Source organism: Episyrphus balteatus, chromosome 4 (assembly GCF_945859705.1).
Source record: "Episyrphus balteatus chromosome 4, idEpiBalt1.1, whole genome shotgun sequence".
Lineage (NCBI taxonomy): Eukaryota > Metazoa > Arthropoda > Insecta > Diptera > Syrphidae > Episyrphus > Episyrphus balteatus.
Window position 1 is genome coordinate 46,211,897 of NC_079137.1, and position 19,766 is coordinate 46,231,662.

General features: G+C 32.2%; 1 protein-coding gene across 5 annotated transcripts in view; it reads right to left on the bottom strand.

The window, feature by feature from the left end:
* Nucleotides 1–7,709: 7,709 nt before the first annotated feature.
* The window catches only part of LOC129918418 (uncharacterized), a 302,049-nt gene continuing 289,992 nt past the window's right edge, over nucleotides 7,710–19,766 (bottom strand). For all 5 annotated transcript variants that reach the window (XM_055998935.1, XM_055998934.1, XM_055998933.1 and 2 more), the window contains 4 exons: nucleotides 10,275–11,958; nucleotides 9,992–10,204; nucleotides 9,814–9,924; nucleotides 7,710–7,885 (listed from right to left, as the gene is read on the bottom strand). In XM_055998935.1, the coding sequence (XP_055854910.1) occupies nucleotides 7,781–7,885; nucleotides 9,814–9,924; nucleotides 9,992–10,204; nucleotides 10,275–11,958 (2,113 nt within the window). In that variant the 3' untranslated portion in view covers nucleotides 7,710–7,780. The remainder of the gene's footprint in view (nucleotides 7,886–9,813; nucleotides 9,925–9,991; nucleotides 10,205–10,274; nucleotides 11,959–19,766) is intronic.

Consider the following 19,766-nt stretch of genomic DNA (forward strand, 5'->3'; position numbering starts at 1 on the left):
ACTTAGGCCTGCGTTAGTCGTGTTCATAAAGTCAGATCTGCGATCGGACTAACTTAGTCCAACTGCAGTTCTGCTGTTCATAAACGTCAGTATGTCGTCAACATCGGACAGATTGCGCAGCCAAAATTTTATTGCTGCAGAACTCAAGAAGAAATTTATTTGACTCTTGATTCGATTTTTTTTTTGTTAATAAATGTAAATATTGTTAAAAAAAATTAAAAGCAAACATATTGATTAGGGTGGTGCAAAAAATGTTTCTTTTTTCATTTTTCGAAAAATTTAAATTTTAATGACACAGAAAATTTCGTAATTGTGTTTTTTGAGATAGTGAGTTTATATTAATTTTTTTCGTATTAGGGTGGCTCTAAATAATGTTATCTTCTACAGTTGCTTGAAGAATTCCAAAAAAATCAACGTGGATATTGTTTTGACCAAATTATCGAAGAAAAAAAAAATTTCCAGTAGGGTGGTTCAATTTTTTTTTTTTTTTTATTAATTACAAAAAAAATTATTTGTCACTGCAGAGACAGTTTGTAAAACATGGGTTATGAAATATAATGTAAAATTAATTACGTATTTTCGAATTAGGGGGCTCAGAAAAATGGTATATTTAACATTTACGCTTGGAATTCAACCAAATTCAATTTAATTAATTTGGCATGAATTTAAACAAAACGCACTTAAAAAACTTTCTGTGCACTAATAATCATTTTTTTTTTTTCAAACGCATACAAAACTTTCTTGGACACCCTAATTAAAAATATTTTTTCCATAGATAATTTGTTTTAAATGTGAACTACACGGTGTTTTTGTTATTTTTTTTTTAGAAGAAAGTATTTTTTTTTTTAGCCACCCTAATGTAACACGGTTTACAAATTTTTCGTGTTATTAAAATCAATATTTTCGGGAACTGAAAAAGAAATATTTTTTTGCTTAAACAAAACTCATTCTGTGGTAATTTTATTATCAGTGGCGTACGTTGAGTCGCCGGGGCCCCGGGGTAAGACGAAATTTTGGGGCCCCTTTGATATTTGGGGGCCCCTTAGTTAAAAAAAATTTACGTATACGCCATAGGTTTTTTTTTGTATGGCTTATTTATTTTTGATTTATTTTAATGTTTTAATATGTTCGTAATGCACTTTGCTATACTTACTTAAAATGGCTCTCATAAAAGTAGTTAACTCTTGTACTAGGGGCCCCCAAAATTAAATATTTAGAGACCCCTAAAATAAAAATTTTTTTAACTTAGAATTGATAGTTCTTGGGGCCTCTTTTCTGAAGTAATAAATACATATTTTATTTTCCATCATTAGACATAATTTTTTTTATTTTGGGGCCCCTGAAAAATTATTTTTAGAGCCTCAAAATTAAGTGCTTAGATGCCCCTAAAATATAATATAATTTTCTTGGAGCCAAGAATTAATAGGTATTCGGCCTCTGTTCTGAAGTAATATTCGGAATGCCATCAATAACGTAATGTTTTTACTTTGGGCCCTGATGTATTTATGTTGGGGCCCCTGAATTCATATTTAATTTTCCATTTGATTGTTTTGAACCACTTTTGAAGATCCTCAAATAATATTTTTTTGCTTTTTTGGGGCCCCTAATGTATTATTTGTGGTGGCAAAGATTTTTCAAGTAATTTTTTTTGGGGCCCTAAGATAAAATTATAGTTTTTTTCTTTTAAAAAAGCAGTTTATTTTTTTTTGGGGCCCCTGGGGTAACTTTTTTTAAAATCAATATACATATATTGTGTGGCTACCAATGAATTATACATTACACTGAATGACATAATTTGTCTCCCTGGTTACTTCGTAACTCAATTTATGCTAACAGTTTTTTTTCCCTGCATTGTCTCCAGTGGGGGCCCTGGGGTCGGTCGGTGGCCCCGGGGCACCGCCCCGCTTGCCCCAAGGGAGTGTACGCCCCTGTTTATTATATTTTTTTTTTCTGACGTTAATGAACACTCAGTGACTGCTGAAAATTGTACCAACGCAGGCCTGCAAACATTCTGCAGAATTGGTGTGTTCATTAATGCAGCAAAGCAGAAAGACGATTGGACTGACGCAGATTTCCGACGTTTATGAAAACACCCGACCTCTCTTTTGATGTCTCACTCGTTGGATTTGGAGGAAATTTTTAAAAATGGAATTTTTTTTGGCAAGGGGTTAACCTTGATTTTTTCTCAAAAATCTGAAAAAAATAAATTTGTAATTTTTTTACCGGAATGCATAGGCCTGTTCACTGTGAACTCATATCTGTAAACCAAAACTTGTTTCGAGACTTTGGTCGAAAGATATCGGCCTCGGAATGTAAAAAAAATAAAAAAAAAAATATTTGTATAAAAATATCTCAGGAACCAGACCTCGAAGAAAGTTTTAGTTTTCAGTTATGAATAGAGCTTAAAGAGACCTCTCTTTTGATGTCTCATTCGATGGATTTGGAGGAAATTTTTAAAAATGGAATTTTTTTCTCAAAAACTGGAAAAAAATAGATTTGTAATTTTTTTACCGGAATGCATAGGCCTGTTCACTGTGAACTCATATCTGTAAACCAAAACTTGTCTCGAGTCTTTGGTCAAAAGATATCGGCCTCGGAGTGTAAACAAAATCCAAAAAAAAAAATGTTTGTATAGAAATATCTCAGGAACCAGACCTCGAAGAAAGTTTTAGTTTTCAGTTATGAATAGAGCTTAAATAGACCTTTCTTTTAATGTCTCACTCGTTGGATTTGCATAGGAATGCATAGGCATGTTCACTGTCAACTCATATCTGTAAACCAAAACTTGTCTCGAGTCTTTGGTCAAAAGATATCGGCCTCGGAATGTAAAAAAAATAAAAAAAAAAAATATTTGTATAAAAATATCTCAGGAACCAGACCTCGAAGAAAGTTTTAGTTTTCAGTTATGAATAGAGCTTAAAGAGACGGGTGTTTTATAAACGTCTGCCTAACTTAGGCCTGCGTTAGTCGTGTTCATAAAGTCAGATCTGCGATCGGACTAACTTAGTCCAACTGCAGTTCTGCTGTTCATAAACGTCAGTATGTCGTCAACATCGGACAGATTGCGCAGCCAAAATTTTATTGCTGCAGAACTCAAGAAGAAATTTATTTGACTCTTGATTCGATTTTTTTTTTGTTAATAAATGTAAATATTGTTAAAAAAAATTAAAAGCAAACATATTGATTAGGGTGGTGCAAAAAATGTTTCTTTTTTCATTTTTCGAAAAATTTAAATTTTAATGACACAGAAAATTTCGTAATTGTGTTTTTTGAGATAGTGAGTTTATATTAATTTTTTTCGTATTAGGGTGGCTCTAAATAATGTTATCTTCTACAGTTGCTTGAAGAATTCCAAAAAAATCAACGTGGATATTGTTTTGACCAAATTATCGAAGAAAAAAAAAATTTCCAGTAGGGTGGTTCAATTTTTTTTTTTTTTTTATTAATTACAAAAAAAATTATTTGTCACTGCAGAGACAGTTTGTAAAACATGGGTTATGAAATATAATGTAAAATTAATTACGTATTTTCGAATTAGGGGGCTCAGAAAAATGGTATATTTAACATTTACGCTTGGAATTCAACCAAATTCAATTTAATTAATTTGGCATGAATTTAAACAAAACGCACTTAAAAAACTTTCTGTGCACTAATAATCATTTTTTTTTTTTCAAACGCATACAAAACTTTCTTGGACACCCTAATTAAAAATATTTTTTCCATAGATAATTTGTTTTAAATGTGAACTACACGGTGTTTTTGTTATTTTTTTTTTAGAAGAAAGTATTTTTTTTTTAGCCACCCTAATGTAACACGGTTTACAAATTTTTCGTGTTATTAAAATCAATATTTTCGGGAACTGAAAAAGAAATATTTTTTTGCTTAAACAAAACTCATTCTGTGGTAATTTTATTATCAGTGGCGTACGTTGAGTCGCCGGGGCCCCGGGGTAAGACGAAATTTTGGGGCCCCTTTGATATTTGGGGGCCCCTTAGTTTAAAAAAAATTTACGTATACGCCATAGGTTTTTTTTTGTATGGCTTATTTATTTTTGATTTATTTTAATGTTTTAATATGTTCGTAATGCACTTTGCTATACTTACTTAAAATGGCTCTCATAAAAGTAGTTAACTCTTGTACTAGGGGCCCCCAAAATTAAATATTTAGAGACCCCTAAAATAAAAATTTTTTTAACTTAGAATTGATAGTTCTTGGGGCCTCTTTTCTGAAGTAATAAATACATATTTTATTTTCCATCATTAGACATAATTTTTTTTATTTTGGGGCCCCTGAAAAATTATTTTTAGAGCCTCAAAATTAAGTGCTTAGATGCCCCTAAAATATAATATAATTTTCTTGGAGCCAAGAATTAATAGGTATTCGGCCTCTGTTCTGAAGTAATATTCGGAATGCCATCAATAACGTAATGTTTTTACTTTGGGCCCTGATGTATTTATGTTGGGGCCCCTGAATTCATATTTAATTTTCCATTTGATTGTTTTGAACCACTTTTGAAGATCCTCAAATAATATTTTTTTGCTTTTTTGGGGCCCCTAATGTATTATTTGTGGTGGCAAAGATTTTTCAAGTAATTTTTTTTGGGGCCCTAAGATAAAATTATAGTTTTTTTCTTTTAAAAAAGCAGTTTATTTTTTTTTGGGGCCCCTGGGGTAACTTTTTTTAAAATCAATATACATATATTGTGTGGCTACCAATGAATTATACATTACACTGAATGACATAATTTGTCTCCCTGGTTACTTCGTAACTCAATTTATGCTAACAGTTTTTTTTCCCTGCATTGTCTCCAGTGGGGGCCCTGGGGTCGGTCGGTGGCCCCGGGGCACCGCCCCGCTTGCCCCAAGGGAGTGTACGCCCCTGTTTATTATATTTTTTTTTTCTGACGTTAATGAACACTCAGTGACTGCTGAAAATTGTACCAACGCAGGCCTGCAAACATTCTGCAGAATTGGTGTGTTCATTAATGCAGCAAAGCAGAAAGACGATTGGACTGACGCAGATTTCCGACGTTTATGAAAACACCCGACCTCTCTTTTGATGTCTCACTCGTTGGATTTGGAGGAAATTTTTAAAAATGGAATTTTTTTTGGCAAGGGGTTAACCTTGATTTTTTCTCAAAAATCTGAAAAAAATAAATTTGTAATTTTTTTACCGGAATGCATAGGCCTGTTCACTGTGAACTCATATCTGTAAACCAAAACTTGTTTCGAGACTTTGGTCGAAAGATATCGGCCTCGGAATGTAAAAAAAATAAAAAAAAAAATATTTGTATAAAAATATCTCAGGAACCAGACCTCGAAGAAAGTTTTAGTTTTCAGTTATGAATAGAGCTTAAAGAGACCTCTCTTTTGATGTCTCATTCGATGGATTTGGAGGAAATTTTTAAAAATGGAATTTTTTTCTCAAAAACTGGAAAAAAATAGATTTGTAATTTTTTTACCGGAATGCATAGGCCTGTTCACTGTGAACTCATATCTGTAAACCAAAACTTGTCTCGAGTCTTTGGTCAAAAGATATCGGCCTCGGAGTGTAAACAAAATCCAAAAAAAAAATGTTTGTATAGAAATATCTCAGGAACCAGACCTCGAAGAAAGTTTTAGTTTTCAGTTATGAATAGAGCTTAAATAGACCTTTCTTTTAATGTCTCACTCGTTGGATTTGGAGGAAATTTTTAAAAATGTAATTTTTTTTGGCAAGGGGTTAACCTTGATTTTTTCTCAAAAATCTGAAAAAAACAAATTTGTAGTTTTTTAATGAAATGCATAGACCTGTTCACTGGGATTTCATATCTGTAAACCAAAACTTGTTTCGAGACTTTGGTCAAAAGATATCGGCTTCCGAATATAATGAAAAGAAAGAAAATAAATGTTTGATTAGAAATATCTCCAAGAAACTTTTGGTTTTCAGATATGAATAGAGCTTAACGAGACCTTTCTTTTGATGTCTCACTCGATGGATTTGGAGGAAATTTTTAAAAATGTATATTTTTTTGCCTCAAATATCTGAAAAAAATAAATTTGTAATTTTATTATTGGAATGCATATGGCTGTTCACTGTGAACTCATATCTGTAAACCAAAACTTTTTTTCGAGATTTTGGTCAAAAAATTGGCTTCGGAATGTAAAAAAAACAAGAAAATAAAATGTTTGGTTGGAAATATCTGAGGAACCAGACCTCCAAGAAACTTTAAGTTAACCCACCAATTTCGGCGGATTAGCTGCGGGTCAACTTCGGTTCAAACATGAATGTGACTATTTCTACATTTATATGAACCTTGAACCAGTGCCAAACTTCAGCCTTGCTACCGATTTCAGAAGATGAAAGTTGCTGATCCACGGATTAAATATTTGTACAACTGGCCCTAAGTTTTCAGTTATGAATTGACTTTTTTTCAAAATTTCATTTTGAACTCATATCTGTAAACCAAAACTTTTTCGAGACTTTAAAACTTGTAAGATTGAACGCGTTCTTCCCAAATTGCGCTGATTCTTCCTTAACTGATGAATGTTATGAGCTTGTCTGCCTTCCACATCTTCGGTCTGGAAGAGTTGTTCTTGCTAAAAGGACAAGCCTAAATAAGCTTGAAATAGAAAAAAATCCATCTTCATTTTAGACTTTAGAAAATATCAAAACACAGTATTTGTTTTTATTTTGTTTTATATATTTTGTATTTTTTTTTTTATTTGTTTTAATTCATAACTTTATTATTATTACGTTTTTTTTTTGTTTTTTAAATATTTTTCTCTCATTGTTGAAACAATTAAATTAGTTGTTAACTTTGTGATTAATAATAATAATCATATTTATAATTAAAATAATAATAATAATATTATAGACAGAAAAAAAAATTATAATAATAATAATAATATTTTTGTTTTTTTTTAATAAATCGTGGAACAGCATCGCCCTCAGGTTTGACCGTGTTGGTGCGGTTTAATCTGAGCTATTTGGTGGCTCTTAAATATTTATTTATAAAAAAATACAATTAATCTTGGTTTGTTGTTTTGTGTGTTTGCATACAATTTTGTTTTTTTTTTTTTACTCTGAACATTTTATCACTTGTTTTTTATCTTTTTTTTTTTTTGTTTATTTTCTGTCTTCTATGTGAACCTTTTCATTTTGTTAAATGTTAAAGTGATTATAAATTTGTTTATTTATTTTGTTCTGCATTTTTGTTCTCATACTTTTGGCTGTTTTTATGTTTTTTTAAATAAATTTAAAATAACAAATAAGACAAAATAAATGAAACTAATGCAATGGGCTTAAAATTGCAACACTAATTTTTTTTGTTTTTTTTTTTTTTTTTAACTAACAAACGACACTCATGTGTTTTTTATTTTTTTGTTTATGTTTCAACTGTGTAGTAAGATGTTTTGTTAATATGTATTATGTATATTATAATAAAAAAAAAAACCTTATACATGCACAGCGTTTTACACCAAAGCTCAAGATATAAGAACTTTTTTTTTTGTTTTTAATTTTTTGTTTTTTAATAATAATTGTGTCCCTTTTTAAGGGAATCAATAATAATAATAATAATTTTTTTAATTACTTTAAAGGCTATGATACAATTTTGTTTTTTTTTTTAATAATATGTAAATCTCTATGTATATAAAATGTTATATAATTGTTTTTCTTAAAAGGGCGCATGTGGTGTTTAATATTTTTTGTTTATTTTCTTTTATATCAGTTTTTTTGTATTGTTTTATTTTTTGTTTTAGGTTTTAAACTTAATATAAATTTTTTGTTGTTTGTTGTTTTATGGAGTTTGGTCTGTTGTGGTTTTGTGTTCTTCTCCTAATGCGGGTGTAATAATTGTTTCATTACTAGCGTCGGCACTTTTGGTGATTTCAGCTGGAGTTTCCTGCAAAAAAATAATAACAGAAGATTAAAACATGTATTCAACAGTTTTTTAATTCAACAACAAGCTTAATAAATAATATAAACGTTCTGAAATAATATAAACTTCTTTTTACTGTAATCAAATCGGGATAAAGGAGCTGGCTTAGGCGCTGGTTATAGCAATCAGGAAAATGCATCAGGAAAAAAGAAACAGTATGAAATTGAATATTTTTTCCTGATGCTCGTTTATAGCGATCAGGAAAACTTACGTCACACAGTGCGGTATTTTGGTCTAAAACCTGGCCAAAAATATTTCGGCAAATTTTTCGCATCGAATGGGTACCAAATGACTAAAAAGTTATTTAGAATAAAAATTTTTCATTTTCTTGGTACAGTAAAACCCACTTAAGTGCTTTCCTCCCGATAAGCCGTGAAAAAAATTATTAAAAATCAAAAAATGCACGTATAGTCCTGTGCTATAACTTTTCTTAAAGCGAATAGTTTATTCTTTATTTTGTTTTTTTACTCAAGTTGTTTCATTAAGTAGTTTTTGAAAAATTAAGTTTTAAAGATGAAATTTATAAAAAAAAGTTTTTTTTCGTTAATTAATTGATTCTGTATAAAATTAAGCAATATCATGGACCTTTTTTAAATCAAACATTTAAGGCAAACTCTTGAAATGCAATATTGTTCTACATATCTAGCAGTTTAATAATATATAGGTTAGACCATGTTGCGGCGTATTGCGCTATTTTAAAACCACTAATGTTTACAAAAAACAACGAAAAAAGTGCAAATTTTTTAAGTGTGTACTTCAATCCCCTCGTATGAAAAAATAGAGTTTCATAAACAATTAATTTTTTTTAGAATTCAATTAATACCTTGATTGTCAATATCCATATCAAAATTACTTTTAAGTAAAAAACAAAATACTTAGAAAATTCACTTTTTTTTTATAAAAATCGCATAAAAATCGTGTTAACCCAAATAGTGCAAGTTGTAACTAATGGTGTCGCGAACTAGGTTGAGCAATTTATAAATATATTTCTCTAAAAAGTAGCCTGGTTATCTGCCTGTTATGGGACATAAGCTTAAACCCGGTGAACAAAATTGAGAAATTTGATTATAACCACGTTTTAGGTCAAATTACCGCACATACAAAATCTACCTACTCTCTTCTTTTCCTGATTGAAATACACACGAAAAAATTTTTCGTATGCAGTGGAACAGGAAACACTTCAGGAGAACGATTTGTTTCATTTTGTGTGAAATGTCAATCAGTTGGCACGAAAAATGAATTTGCATCAGGTAAACAAATAAATACAAATTAAAAAATATATAATTGTTCCATTGTAAATTTTCTTTTCGAAAAAAAATTCTTTGAGTCATTTATAATCGATTGGTATAGCATTTGTGTTAAACATTACAAAATATCTATTTGAAATTTTTTTCTGATTCATTTTCCTGATCTCTATAACCGGCCCCTTAAATAAGATTGTCGACTAAATAAAGCAGTTTTGTGACCAAATTTAAAATCAAAGAAAAAAAAAATTATTTGACAAAAGCTTAAAATAATTTAGAAAAAAAATGAATGTAAAACTGTCTTAATGACGAGAAAAATAGTTTCAAATAAGAATAAATATCTAAAAAAAAACTGAGCAGCTAGATTAAATAAGAATCCGCGGACGTAGAAAGTAAAAACTCTAGAGGACATGATTAGTAGAATTTCAGAAGATTAATAAAACGTTTGAAATTAATTAGATACAAAACATGAGCGTTTTGTAAAAGAAGAGCTTTCGACTATGGAGGGATCTTTCTTATGCAATAAATTGTCCATTGATGAATGTTATCCCTATAAAACATAAAAGTTTGCTTAAAACATAGAAAAAGATCACTTAACAGAATCTGAAAGGAATCCTTATCATTATATTGTTTACTCTAGATACTAACCATATTGGCTTCAACTCTCTGGCGCTCGTGCATTGCATTCAAAAGTTCCCTCAAGTGCTGATTCTCCCTACGTAATCGTTCTCTTTCTAGATCTCGTTCATTGATTTTTGGCTACAATAAGAAATTGGTTAAATTAATAAAATTCAATTATTCATATAAACAAACTTAAAAACTTTACCAAAAGTAATGAAATTTGTGAATTAAGTGTCGATACAATGCCATTGATAAGATGACACGGTACACTTGGTTCAAGGGAATTTGCATGTAAAAGTCGATTTGGTCCACAAAGTATAGGTCCGGGTGATGAAGAAGAAATACATTGGTGAGTGCTACCACTCACAGCAACATTACCATCATTTAATGTTAAATTGTGTAATTTATTTACGGCGGTCTAAAAGAGATCAACGAGAAATATAAATAAAATCGATCAAGTATACAAACTATTGAAATTCTAAACTAACCATGGTATCATAGGCATCATTAATCTCTATATGTTCACTATCAAGTGAATCTTCTGTGTAGTTTCGCTGCTTCAATAGACTACTGCTACTACTAATATCCAACTGTGATGGATCTATAGATCCATTGCTACCGCTTTGTTGGTGTTGCAAGTGTGGTGGTTGCTTTTGTGCTGGTGCAGCTTCGACCTCGTCCTTACTGCTGCTGCTTGTCGTCGTCGTCGTCGTAGTCTTCGATAGGCTCACACTACTACTAAGTGTAGGCTCGTCAAGTTGTGTCATATCGTGTTCAGACTCTTCGGGAATGCTATCGGTACTAATTGTGCTTTGGCGCTTAATCAGCTCTGGCGTCGTCGAGGCTCTCGTTGCTGCTATTTCAGCTGCCACTCCAATAGGTAGAGGAGCTTTAAATGTTCCACCACTGCTACCACCAGCAGTTGATGTTGCTGTAGCTGTTGGTATTTTTGAGAGTGGCACTGAAGGTAGCCGCAGCTCGTCGATCTCGCAATACCCATCGTCGTCTTCATGGATTATCTGATCAACTTCTACTGAATTTGAGTTGGTCAGAATGTTATTACTGGCGGATGACGTCACAGCCGGTGACGTAGGAATAGCCGGTGCATTACTTGACGGAGCAGTGTCATTAAGAACCACTGTCGTCGCCATAGTTGTATTCGTTGAAGTTGCACTCAGCGGCACAGGCGACACTGGCCGCCCGCTGCTACTGCTTGTCATCACATTACCGAGATGATGCAGCTGCTGTGAATGCTTCTGCGCTTGTGTTTGATGGCACTGATCGCAGACCACTGTCGAGACAGCGGATATCTCCTGCTCAGTCGAATTTATCTTCATATAATCATTTAGCACTTCGGTTAACGACTGCACTTGTGCGTACGCAGCCAGTGCAATGTCCGAGGAATCCTTGGGCGCTTCTGGCTGTGCGGCAATATCAACAATCTCATTAAAATGCTCAATCGGCAAACGGAACATATCACAAATAATTTTCTGCTTCTCAACCAGATTCTCGCGTATTGAGCTGTCCAGACGCTTCAATCGCTCACTGGGAGTTAGCACCGGTTCGGCTGTATGTGCCGGCGATATACTAATCTGTATTGCACTCGGTTCAACAAGCGGACTATTTTGCATTAGCGTGCGAGTGTTATTGGAATTATTCGAATACAGGCTACTGTTGTCGCGTCTAGCTGCTGCTGCAGCTGCAGCTTCTTCAGCTGCACTAAGCAATTGCTGACGCAATTTTTGTTCATCGGTTGATGTAGGAGAATCATAGTCATTGTTATTACTCTCATTGCGCGACCCACTGCGGCTAATGCTGCGACTTCGACTGCCACTGGCAAAGCTTCCACCATCGCGACTAATGCTACTATTGCCAATACCGCCACCGCTACTGCCACCACCAATATCTAGTGAATTATTGTTGTTGGGTAAACTGGTGCGGTTTTTGTCAGGGGCGGGTGTACTCTCGCGATCACTGACATTATTGTTTGTGGTTGTTGTTGTGGTGGTGGCGGTTGCTGTGGATGGCGTCTGCCGTTCGGGGGTGCTCTCGAGTGATTCTTTTGTATTGGAATGCGGTAATGTGGCACTGGCGGGATCATCGACCACTTCATGACTGCTCTTTGAGCGTTGTTTGTACTGTTCGGCGGCGTCTGATATGTGTTTAAACCATCTGCCGAAGAAAAGAAAGAGAAAATTAATTTTTGATTTTGTTAAATAGAATATTTCAAGATTTTTTTGTCGATTGCAAGGAATGAAGAATTATTTCAAGAGCGAATACGTTTTCTGCTTGTGATGAGAATGCCCACTGCTCCGTCCGGGTCGTAAAGTCTTCACCGATACCTTAAAAAAAAGATAAGACTATGGTGCAGGGACATGGACTTTGAAAACACTTTAAATTGTTTTGAGAGAAAAACTTTCAACATCAATGCAAGGAGGGCCCCTTGCATTGATGTTGATTAGAGGAAGAGATAAAAAAACGACCTGTACAGGCTGTATCAGTACATTTAATCAGCCAAACGAATAAAGGTGCAGAGGCTGAGATGACTAAAGTCGTGCGGAGGTCGTGCATGTAGTACAAAAATGCTTCAGTTCGAAAACTTTTCGACTCCTTTTCAGAGGTACGGCACAGTAATGGAAGATCTCATTTTAGATGGCACATGCAAGGGAAATGGGACCTCAATCAACTTGGAGTACGAAAATGAAAGCAGATTGCTGAAGAAGCTTGTTGGTTAAGTACAAAATCTAAAATGGATTGAAGCGTGACTTTAAGACGCTTGCCCCCTAGGTAAGTAAGTAAGAATATATGCTTCTTGTTAAAGTCAAGAAGGTCTAAAATCATTACAGGTTTGAAGTTTGTGAAGGTTAATCTAGGGAAATTTTTGATTTGATTTATTAAATTCATTAATTATATATATAACTATTAAAAGTTTAAATCTTTAACAAAATTTTAAATTTTCAACCCGAAAATTGCTGCGTTTTTTAGGAGGTGGAATGAAAGTAGTAAAATTGACCAAGCTCAACGAAGGCTGCCTTTTTATTAATTTACTAGCACTCAAGGGGTTATGACTACCCTTTATTAAGAACAGCATTAAGTAGGAGATAACGATATACATTTGTCTTAAATGTTTGGATATTGAAATGAGAAGGAAAAATAGAGTTAGGTAAACCGATGGGCATGACTTGCGTTGCTGGTATTACGAGAATACTGTTTTCAGAAGGCGTGCATCTGACTATTTCACTAGAGCACAGCCCAAAAAAAAAAAAGTGGTAAAACAATGGAAGGCAAGAGACATTTTTAAGTTGTTCTAAGGAAAGGAACGTTTCCGAGATTGACTTATCACATTAAAAGAGCTAACGATGTTTTTTGGTGCTCTAGACTAGATGTGAGAGTTTTACTCTAGCTTTGGACGTATATAAATTTTGTAAACTGTAGAAGAGGAAAAGAAGTTTTTAAACTGCCTGAGGAAACCTAAACATTTCGTTACATTTTAAGCAGTATCGTTCCATAAGAGGTGGTTGGTTATCGTCATACCAAGAATCGAAATTTTTTCAGTTTCATCGATTCTTGGATATTGGTAGGGGAGAAACAGCAGACATTTTTGGGTTTTAGAAGCATTGAATTCCACACGATTTTTCATACCCCATGTTACAATGCTAAGTTAAAATTTTACGAGTTTATCATACTCTCTCGTTGCAATTCAACACTTATAGAAGATGTATGTGAGTTTGTAAAAACAAGTATGAAAGGCTTGGGGTGCTGTCGTCAGCTAAACAATTGAGTAGATTAGCACTTTCAGACAAAAGATCGTAAATGAATATAACTTAACTACTGAATTTTAAGAAAATCTGATTGGTCAAAACCAAATGTCATCTAACTTTTTATGACATCTAACCAACCAAATCCTCTAAAAATTCAGAACTTAAGTTCAGGTGGTATGGGTTGAATCCGGGTATTAGCTCTAGAAGCAGAGTAGTGGTAAATTATCATTTTTATCTACTCGTGAGTACCTACTTTGCTGTATGCAAAGAAGTAGAGCTAATAATTAAAAGACGAACATTTTTTAAATGAACAGATTTCTCATAATATCTTAATTTTTTTGAAATAATGAATTCTTTCTAATTTAAACAAAAAAAAAAAATTGTAAAAATTGATTAATATCTTAATTATCAAGTTTATTTGCTTGATGGTCATAAAGAATACAAATTTCTTAATGTTCAAGCCAATTATTGTCTGTTGTTGATTTCGATTTGTTTACTCAAATTAAAAAACAAATTAAATACATTTTTGCTGTTTTATGGTATTAGTACCTGGACACCAATGAGGATCGCCTACCAGTTGGCTCATTAAAGCTACCTCGTCGACGTTCTTTTTTAGTTTTACTGGGTGTTGAATTTGCACTTTCGGATGTTGGTGATTTGGCATTCGATAATGATAGAATTGCTCCATTGCATAAACTTTTACGACGTACTCCCGTAAAAATATCATCCGGCGAAAGGAAGTTCATAATTTTTGTTGTTGTTTTTTTTCTTTAACGATTCACTGTTTATTGTTTTTCAATGAAATATTTTTTTTGTTATTATATTAATTTTAATTGATTGTTTTTTGTTTGTATTTGTACATTGTTTTTTTTTTTTGTTTGTCTTCTGGTAAATAAAAAAAAAAAAACAGTCAGGGTAAATATTTGTTTAAATGTTTTTTGCTTTTGTTTCTTTTTATATTTTGCGTACAATAAGGATATTTTGTTTCTAATTAAATTAATATCAACATCAATATTCATTCCAGATTTATATTTGTTTATTTGGATCAATAAAAAAAAAATATTGGATGAAGATTGATCAGTTGCAAGATTAAGAGAAGAGTAATTGATAATTAAATTTATAATAAATCAAAAAAAAAAATTAAATAAATAAAAACAAGACAAGAAAGTAAAATAAAAAAAAAATCATAAACAAAAACATAAACAACACATCGTTTGTTTTAAAAGATCAATGATCATTTCTATCTATTTTATCAGCCTTGTAATAAATGTCCTTGAAGTTGAAGATCCTTGATAGGTCTGTTCAATAGAAAATAGTTGGAGGATAACAGAACATTTGCATGAGAAACTTCAGAACATAGAACCAAAAGCAACAAGAAAGGCATTTTGACAGTTTTTAAGAATCTATTTTATTTTTATTTACCCAGATAAATCTGATTAGGAATTGGAAAAAATATGTATGGCACTGCTAGTGGACAGATTCTGAATTAAATTTCGAGTAGTGAATTTAGCGCCACCTAGTACTCAGAAGTCAGAATTATTATTTAAATTAAAAAAAAAAAAATAGTCGATCACATCATTAAAAAACAATGTGGATCTAGTTTCAGCAGTAACAACTTTACTTTTAATTCAAATTTTGACCACTGGTAGCGCATTTCAAATTTAACAATCCCCAATGTCTGTTTGATATCTCAAGCTTGATAAAAAGTTTTAAGTACGGTCATAATACTTCCCTGTTTTGGAAATCAGAAAGCTTGCAACGAGAGAGAATCGAGACAGTAAAAATTTCCCGTCCTTTGAAAATGTTGATATACAAAATTTGTTCAAAAAAGTGATAACAAACAGACCTTGAATAGCAACAGTAACAGTAAAAACCAATATCACTGAACAGAACTAATATCCTATGAAGTTTCCGTTTTTCTAAGGCTGGGTCCATACTAAGGGCCAATTTATTTAATCTCAATTATTAATTTTAACGGCCATATTATTCACTAGTTACATCTGGATGTAAAATTGTCAAATGTCAAAAATAAATCAAAATCCAAAATAGTTATCACGATTTTATGAAAAAAGTTAAAAAATAGTTAAATATTACTATTTTTTTGTCTGTGTGATAGTAAATGTCATGGATTTGGAACGCCTTGCAAGTCAACTGGCTTGTATATTTTGAAGCCAGAAGGGGTGCAAGTAGAGATGAAAGTAATTTGACAGCTTCTACTAAAACAAAAATCCTCCGTACACTTTAATGGCGTTTTTAATTGGCAATCCGGAATTGTTCTTCGATTCGGAATCCCAATTGAACAGTTTTTTTTTATTCCGAAGAATCTGAAGTTTGGTGTGAATGTATCGTTTGAGTTTAACATGTTTCACATATATGTGTATTCGCGCCAAATTTCATTTGTATTTGTGCTGCAAACATTTTGTACTGCTGACATTTAAATCTATGAATGTATGAGTGATTCTGCTTCTGATTCTGTTTTTAAAACCAGAAGAGAAATTTTCTTTTTTTCAGAATCAGAACTGTCAGTTTTGCCCAATTGAACGCATTCAGATTGCTTTTTTTTGCTTCCAGATTGCCAATTAAAAACGCCATAAATCGGTTTGCAAGTGACGTGCACGCTACTGATTTGATACTACCCGCGTTTATTTGGGGATGGTTGTAGAAATCTAGTACATAAACTTCTATCTACTCGAGCAGAAGCTTTGTAAATTTCATTACTTTTATTTGATAATCAAACAAAGCTTTTACTAAAATGGTCTCAGGGGGACCCTCATACAAAAATTCACACCTGGGGGATATTTTTTTCCGGCCTAAATAAATTTTCCTTTTAAGTAAATTGAATTATTGAAATATCTAATAATTAAAAAAAAAAAACAAATAAAACTCATCAAATTCACATGAACAATTTTTTTTTTATTATTATCATCCCAACGGAACACGCTTTTAGCTAAATTTTCCATTAAAATTTTATTGAACCCTCTTTAGCTTCCTTCAATTTTAATAACCGCTAATTTCACTTTGCCCTGTAGGTTCTCATTTGAATACATTTTTGGTGTTTTTTTTTATTTCTGCTTCCGTTTGCTTTCATTATTCAAAGTAAATTTTCCTTTCAACCTGGCTCTCAGACATAATAAATTATTTAACCATACCCACTTACTATAAACCTGAGTTCGTAAAAAAAGAAGAAAAGAATAAAAAAAATCAAACCACATTACGATGAAAAAGTAAAGATAAAGGAAAATAAAGGTCATTATCATCTAATAGCAGTAAACCGTGAAAAAAAAAGAAGGAAAAAAAAAGGACCTGAAACCAAGAATTCCCTTATACATAGCTTCTTAGAAGACCCAAGCCCCCGTTTACGGTTTGGTTAGTAAAACAATTTCGTTTTCAAGGTGAAAAGGAAATCCTTCGACCGGAACATCTTTTTCTATTTATTTACTATTCTCTAGCCGCAAGCAAGTTTTCTTTTCCACTTAATATCTCGAATAGAGAAAAATAAGAACTTTTTTTTCTCTTGTTGCCACCATCCCCACATATTCCACCCCCATCCACTATACCCTGAAGTGGATGGCTTAATCATATTCGTTTTATCAGTGCACAAAACCGGTAAACAGATGTTGATTGCAATCGAGGTTAAGTTTTTTCTTTTAAAAAATGGAAATGGTGGTGGGAGGGAAGGCTGCCAAGGAGGTTTAAGTGTTGAACTTAGAAGGTCGATCCTGGGAAATGATATTATTATCTTTAACAACCAACTCAAGTAAAAACAAAAACATACTTAAAGAAGAAAAGAAAAGACCGTTTCTGTGTATAAATTTGTGTCTACCTTTTAGAATATCTTGAGTTTGAGAAGTGATGATAGGACTTATTCTTACATATTCTATTTTCAAGTGTATCTAGTCGTCTTTTTTTTAATGCAAAGTAGCTTTTAGTGTCATCTGTGATGTGCTACTTATTTTGACACTTGTGTCACTCAGATTGATTGTAATATTTTTGTGAAAAAGAACAAAAGAGATTTCTATCATTTTATGAGCAAAATTTGATTTGGCTTATATTTGCCTAGCAATTTTTTTTGTACAAACAAGAAAATCAGATTCATGTCCAAATAATTCGGCGAAATATGTAAGTACAAAATGATTCCTATAAGAGTCGTATAGGAACAATTCAGATTTGAACCACTTACGATAATGATTTTGACAACTAAAACATAGTGTTTTGATATTTACAATTGATGTCAGCTGACATGTTGCAAAAAAAAAAAATACTGCTAGGTACCAGTAGTCAACTTTCTAATAAAATTGCCTAAATCGGAAAGAGATATTTTACACTTTTCTTATGTGCACTTTGACGTCAGTCTTAGATTTATTAGAAAAGCAAGTTATTAAACAGGTTTTATCAAAACAATATTATAGTTTGAAAATTTGATCCTGCAAGCAAGTGGCGTGTGGAGACTCTCCACTGGAGAGTGAGAAATGTCAAATTTGGTAAAATACTCCAAATACGTAGGGTCTTTAAAATTTGTGAGAGTTGAATTGGGAAATAATATACCAAGCCTATTGTCAAAAGCGAGAACAGAAATCATTTAATAAATGCTCAAGATTGTATTTCAGTTTTGTAAACAAAATAACTTGCAAAGTCATACAGTGCGTTTGTTAAATCTGTTTTTTTTTTTCAAAAGTTTCCAAACAGACCTTTTGTCAATTCAACTGAAAGACAGCTTATGTCATTTTATCAGTTAGGTATGTTCGTGTAATCAACGTTATTTTGTTCTTTTTTAGGATCGTTTAGAAATTTGACAGATGTTAAACATTTTGCTCCAAAAAGTAATCAAGCTTTTTAAACAAATCTTCTGTCAATATAATTGAATGTTAGCTTCCGTCATTTTGTGTAGGTATGTTTGTTTTACAAAAAAAAATGAATGAACGAACTAAATTGGTTATTCAGCTTATAGAGTTCTATAAACATCTTTATAACAATCATTTAACATTTATGTATATTTGGACGTACAGTTTAAGTTTTCAAAGTTTGAGAAACCATTAAAAAACAAAACAATGTATTAATACCTTTTTTTAAATGAAATGATAAAAAACTGCGTAACGCTTTCCCCAAAATAAATCTAACTATGTTGAACTTCTGTACATGCTTCTGATAAAACTTGTATAAATAAACATTCAAAACTTGAATTGTTTTTATATTTCAAATCTTATCAAAGAAAAATTAATCTGAAGGCAAAACCCCCAGTTCCTAAAGTTCAGAAGCTAATTGAATTATTATTTACGCTTAAACAAATCCGAACCAATATCAATACACACAATATACACACAATTTCGCATCTTTCATCTTAATCAAATCAAACAGAATCAAAAGTAAAATTAGTGTAAAATATATACGTATATATTTGCTCAAGGTGAGATTGTAGTCAATTTGGCGACAACAAATACTACCGACACGACGACGATAGACAGACGCCTGATTATGATTCTCAAGCACCATACCGTCTTTAGCACCCCCTGGTGATTATTTTTTTTTTTTTTTGTTAAAAAATTAGTTATTTGATGTATATCTTTAATTTCATCGTCGGCCGTGTTCATGTTGGCGACAGCACAAGCGTCCACAGTTAGTCCATTAGTAATATGGCCGATAATTAGGAATCGTGAAAATGGACTCATTTTTTTGGTTTGGCTCTTTAATCTGTCATCGGTTTTTTTATGAATCTTCTTTCAAACTCTGTTGACCATTATTATGTATTTTTTTTTTACAAAACAAAAAATCCACACAATTTGACTTGGTTAATAATGTCGCAATTTTCCCAATACAGATTTTTGGATCGGCTCCAAAAAATTCGTCCAAACCACATGGCTTCAAGAATATATTGTTGTATTTTATATTTCTTTCATTCCAATGGATATACGGATTTTGGGGAGGGATGATGGCTCGGGTGGGTGGGTGAGTTAGTTGATGGTATAGTGTGTTATTCATCGCGGTGAAAAGTTTTTTTGTTTATTTGTTTTTGTGTCTATTTATTGGAAGAGGGTAGCAGAGAAATCTGACGGAGGGGGAGTAGTATCTAGATAATTTTTATTATTTTTTTTTTCCTTTTTTTCTGAAAAATAATACCGAGGTTGAATGAGCCAGCAATAACAATGATTTGCTGGAATCACTTCAAATTCTTCAGTTTCGGATAGAAATCAAAAGATATATAAAGTTTCGTTCTATGAAAAG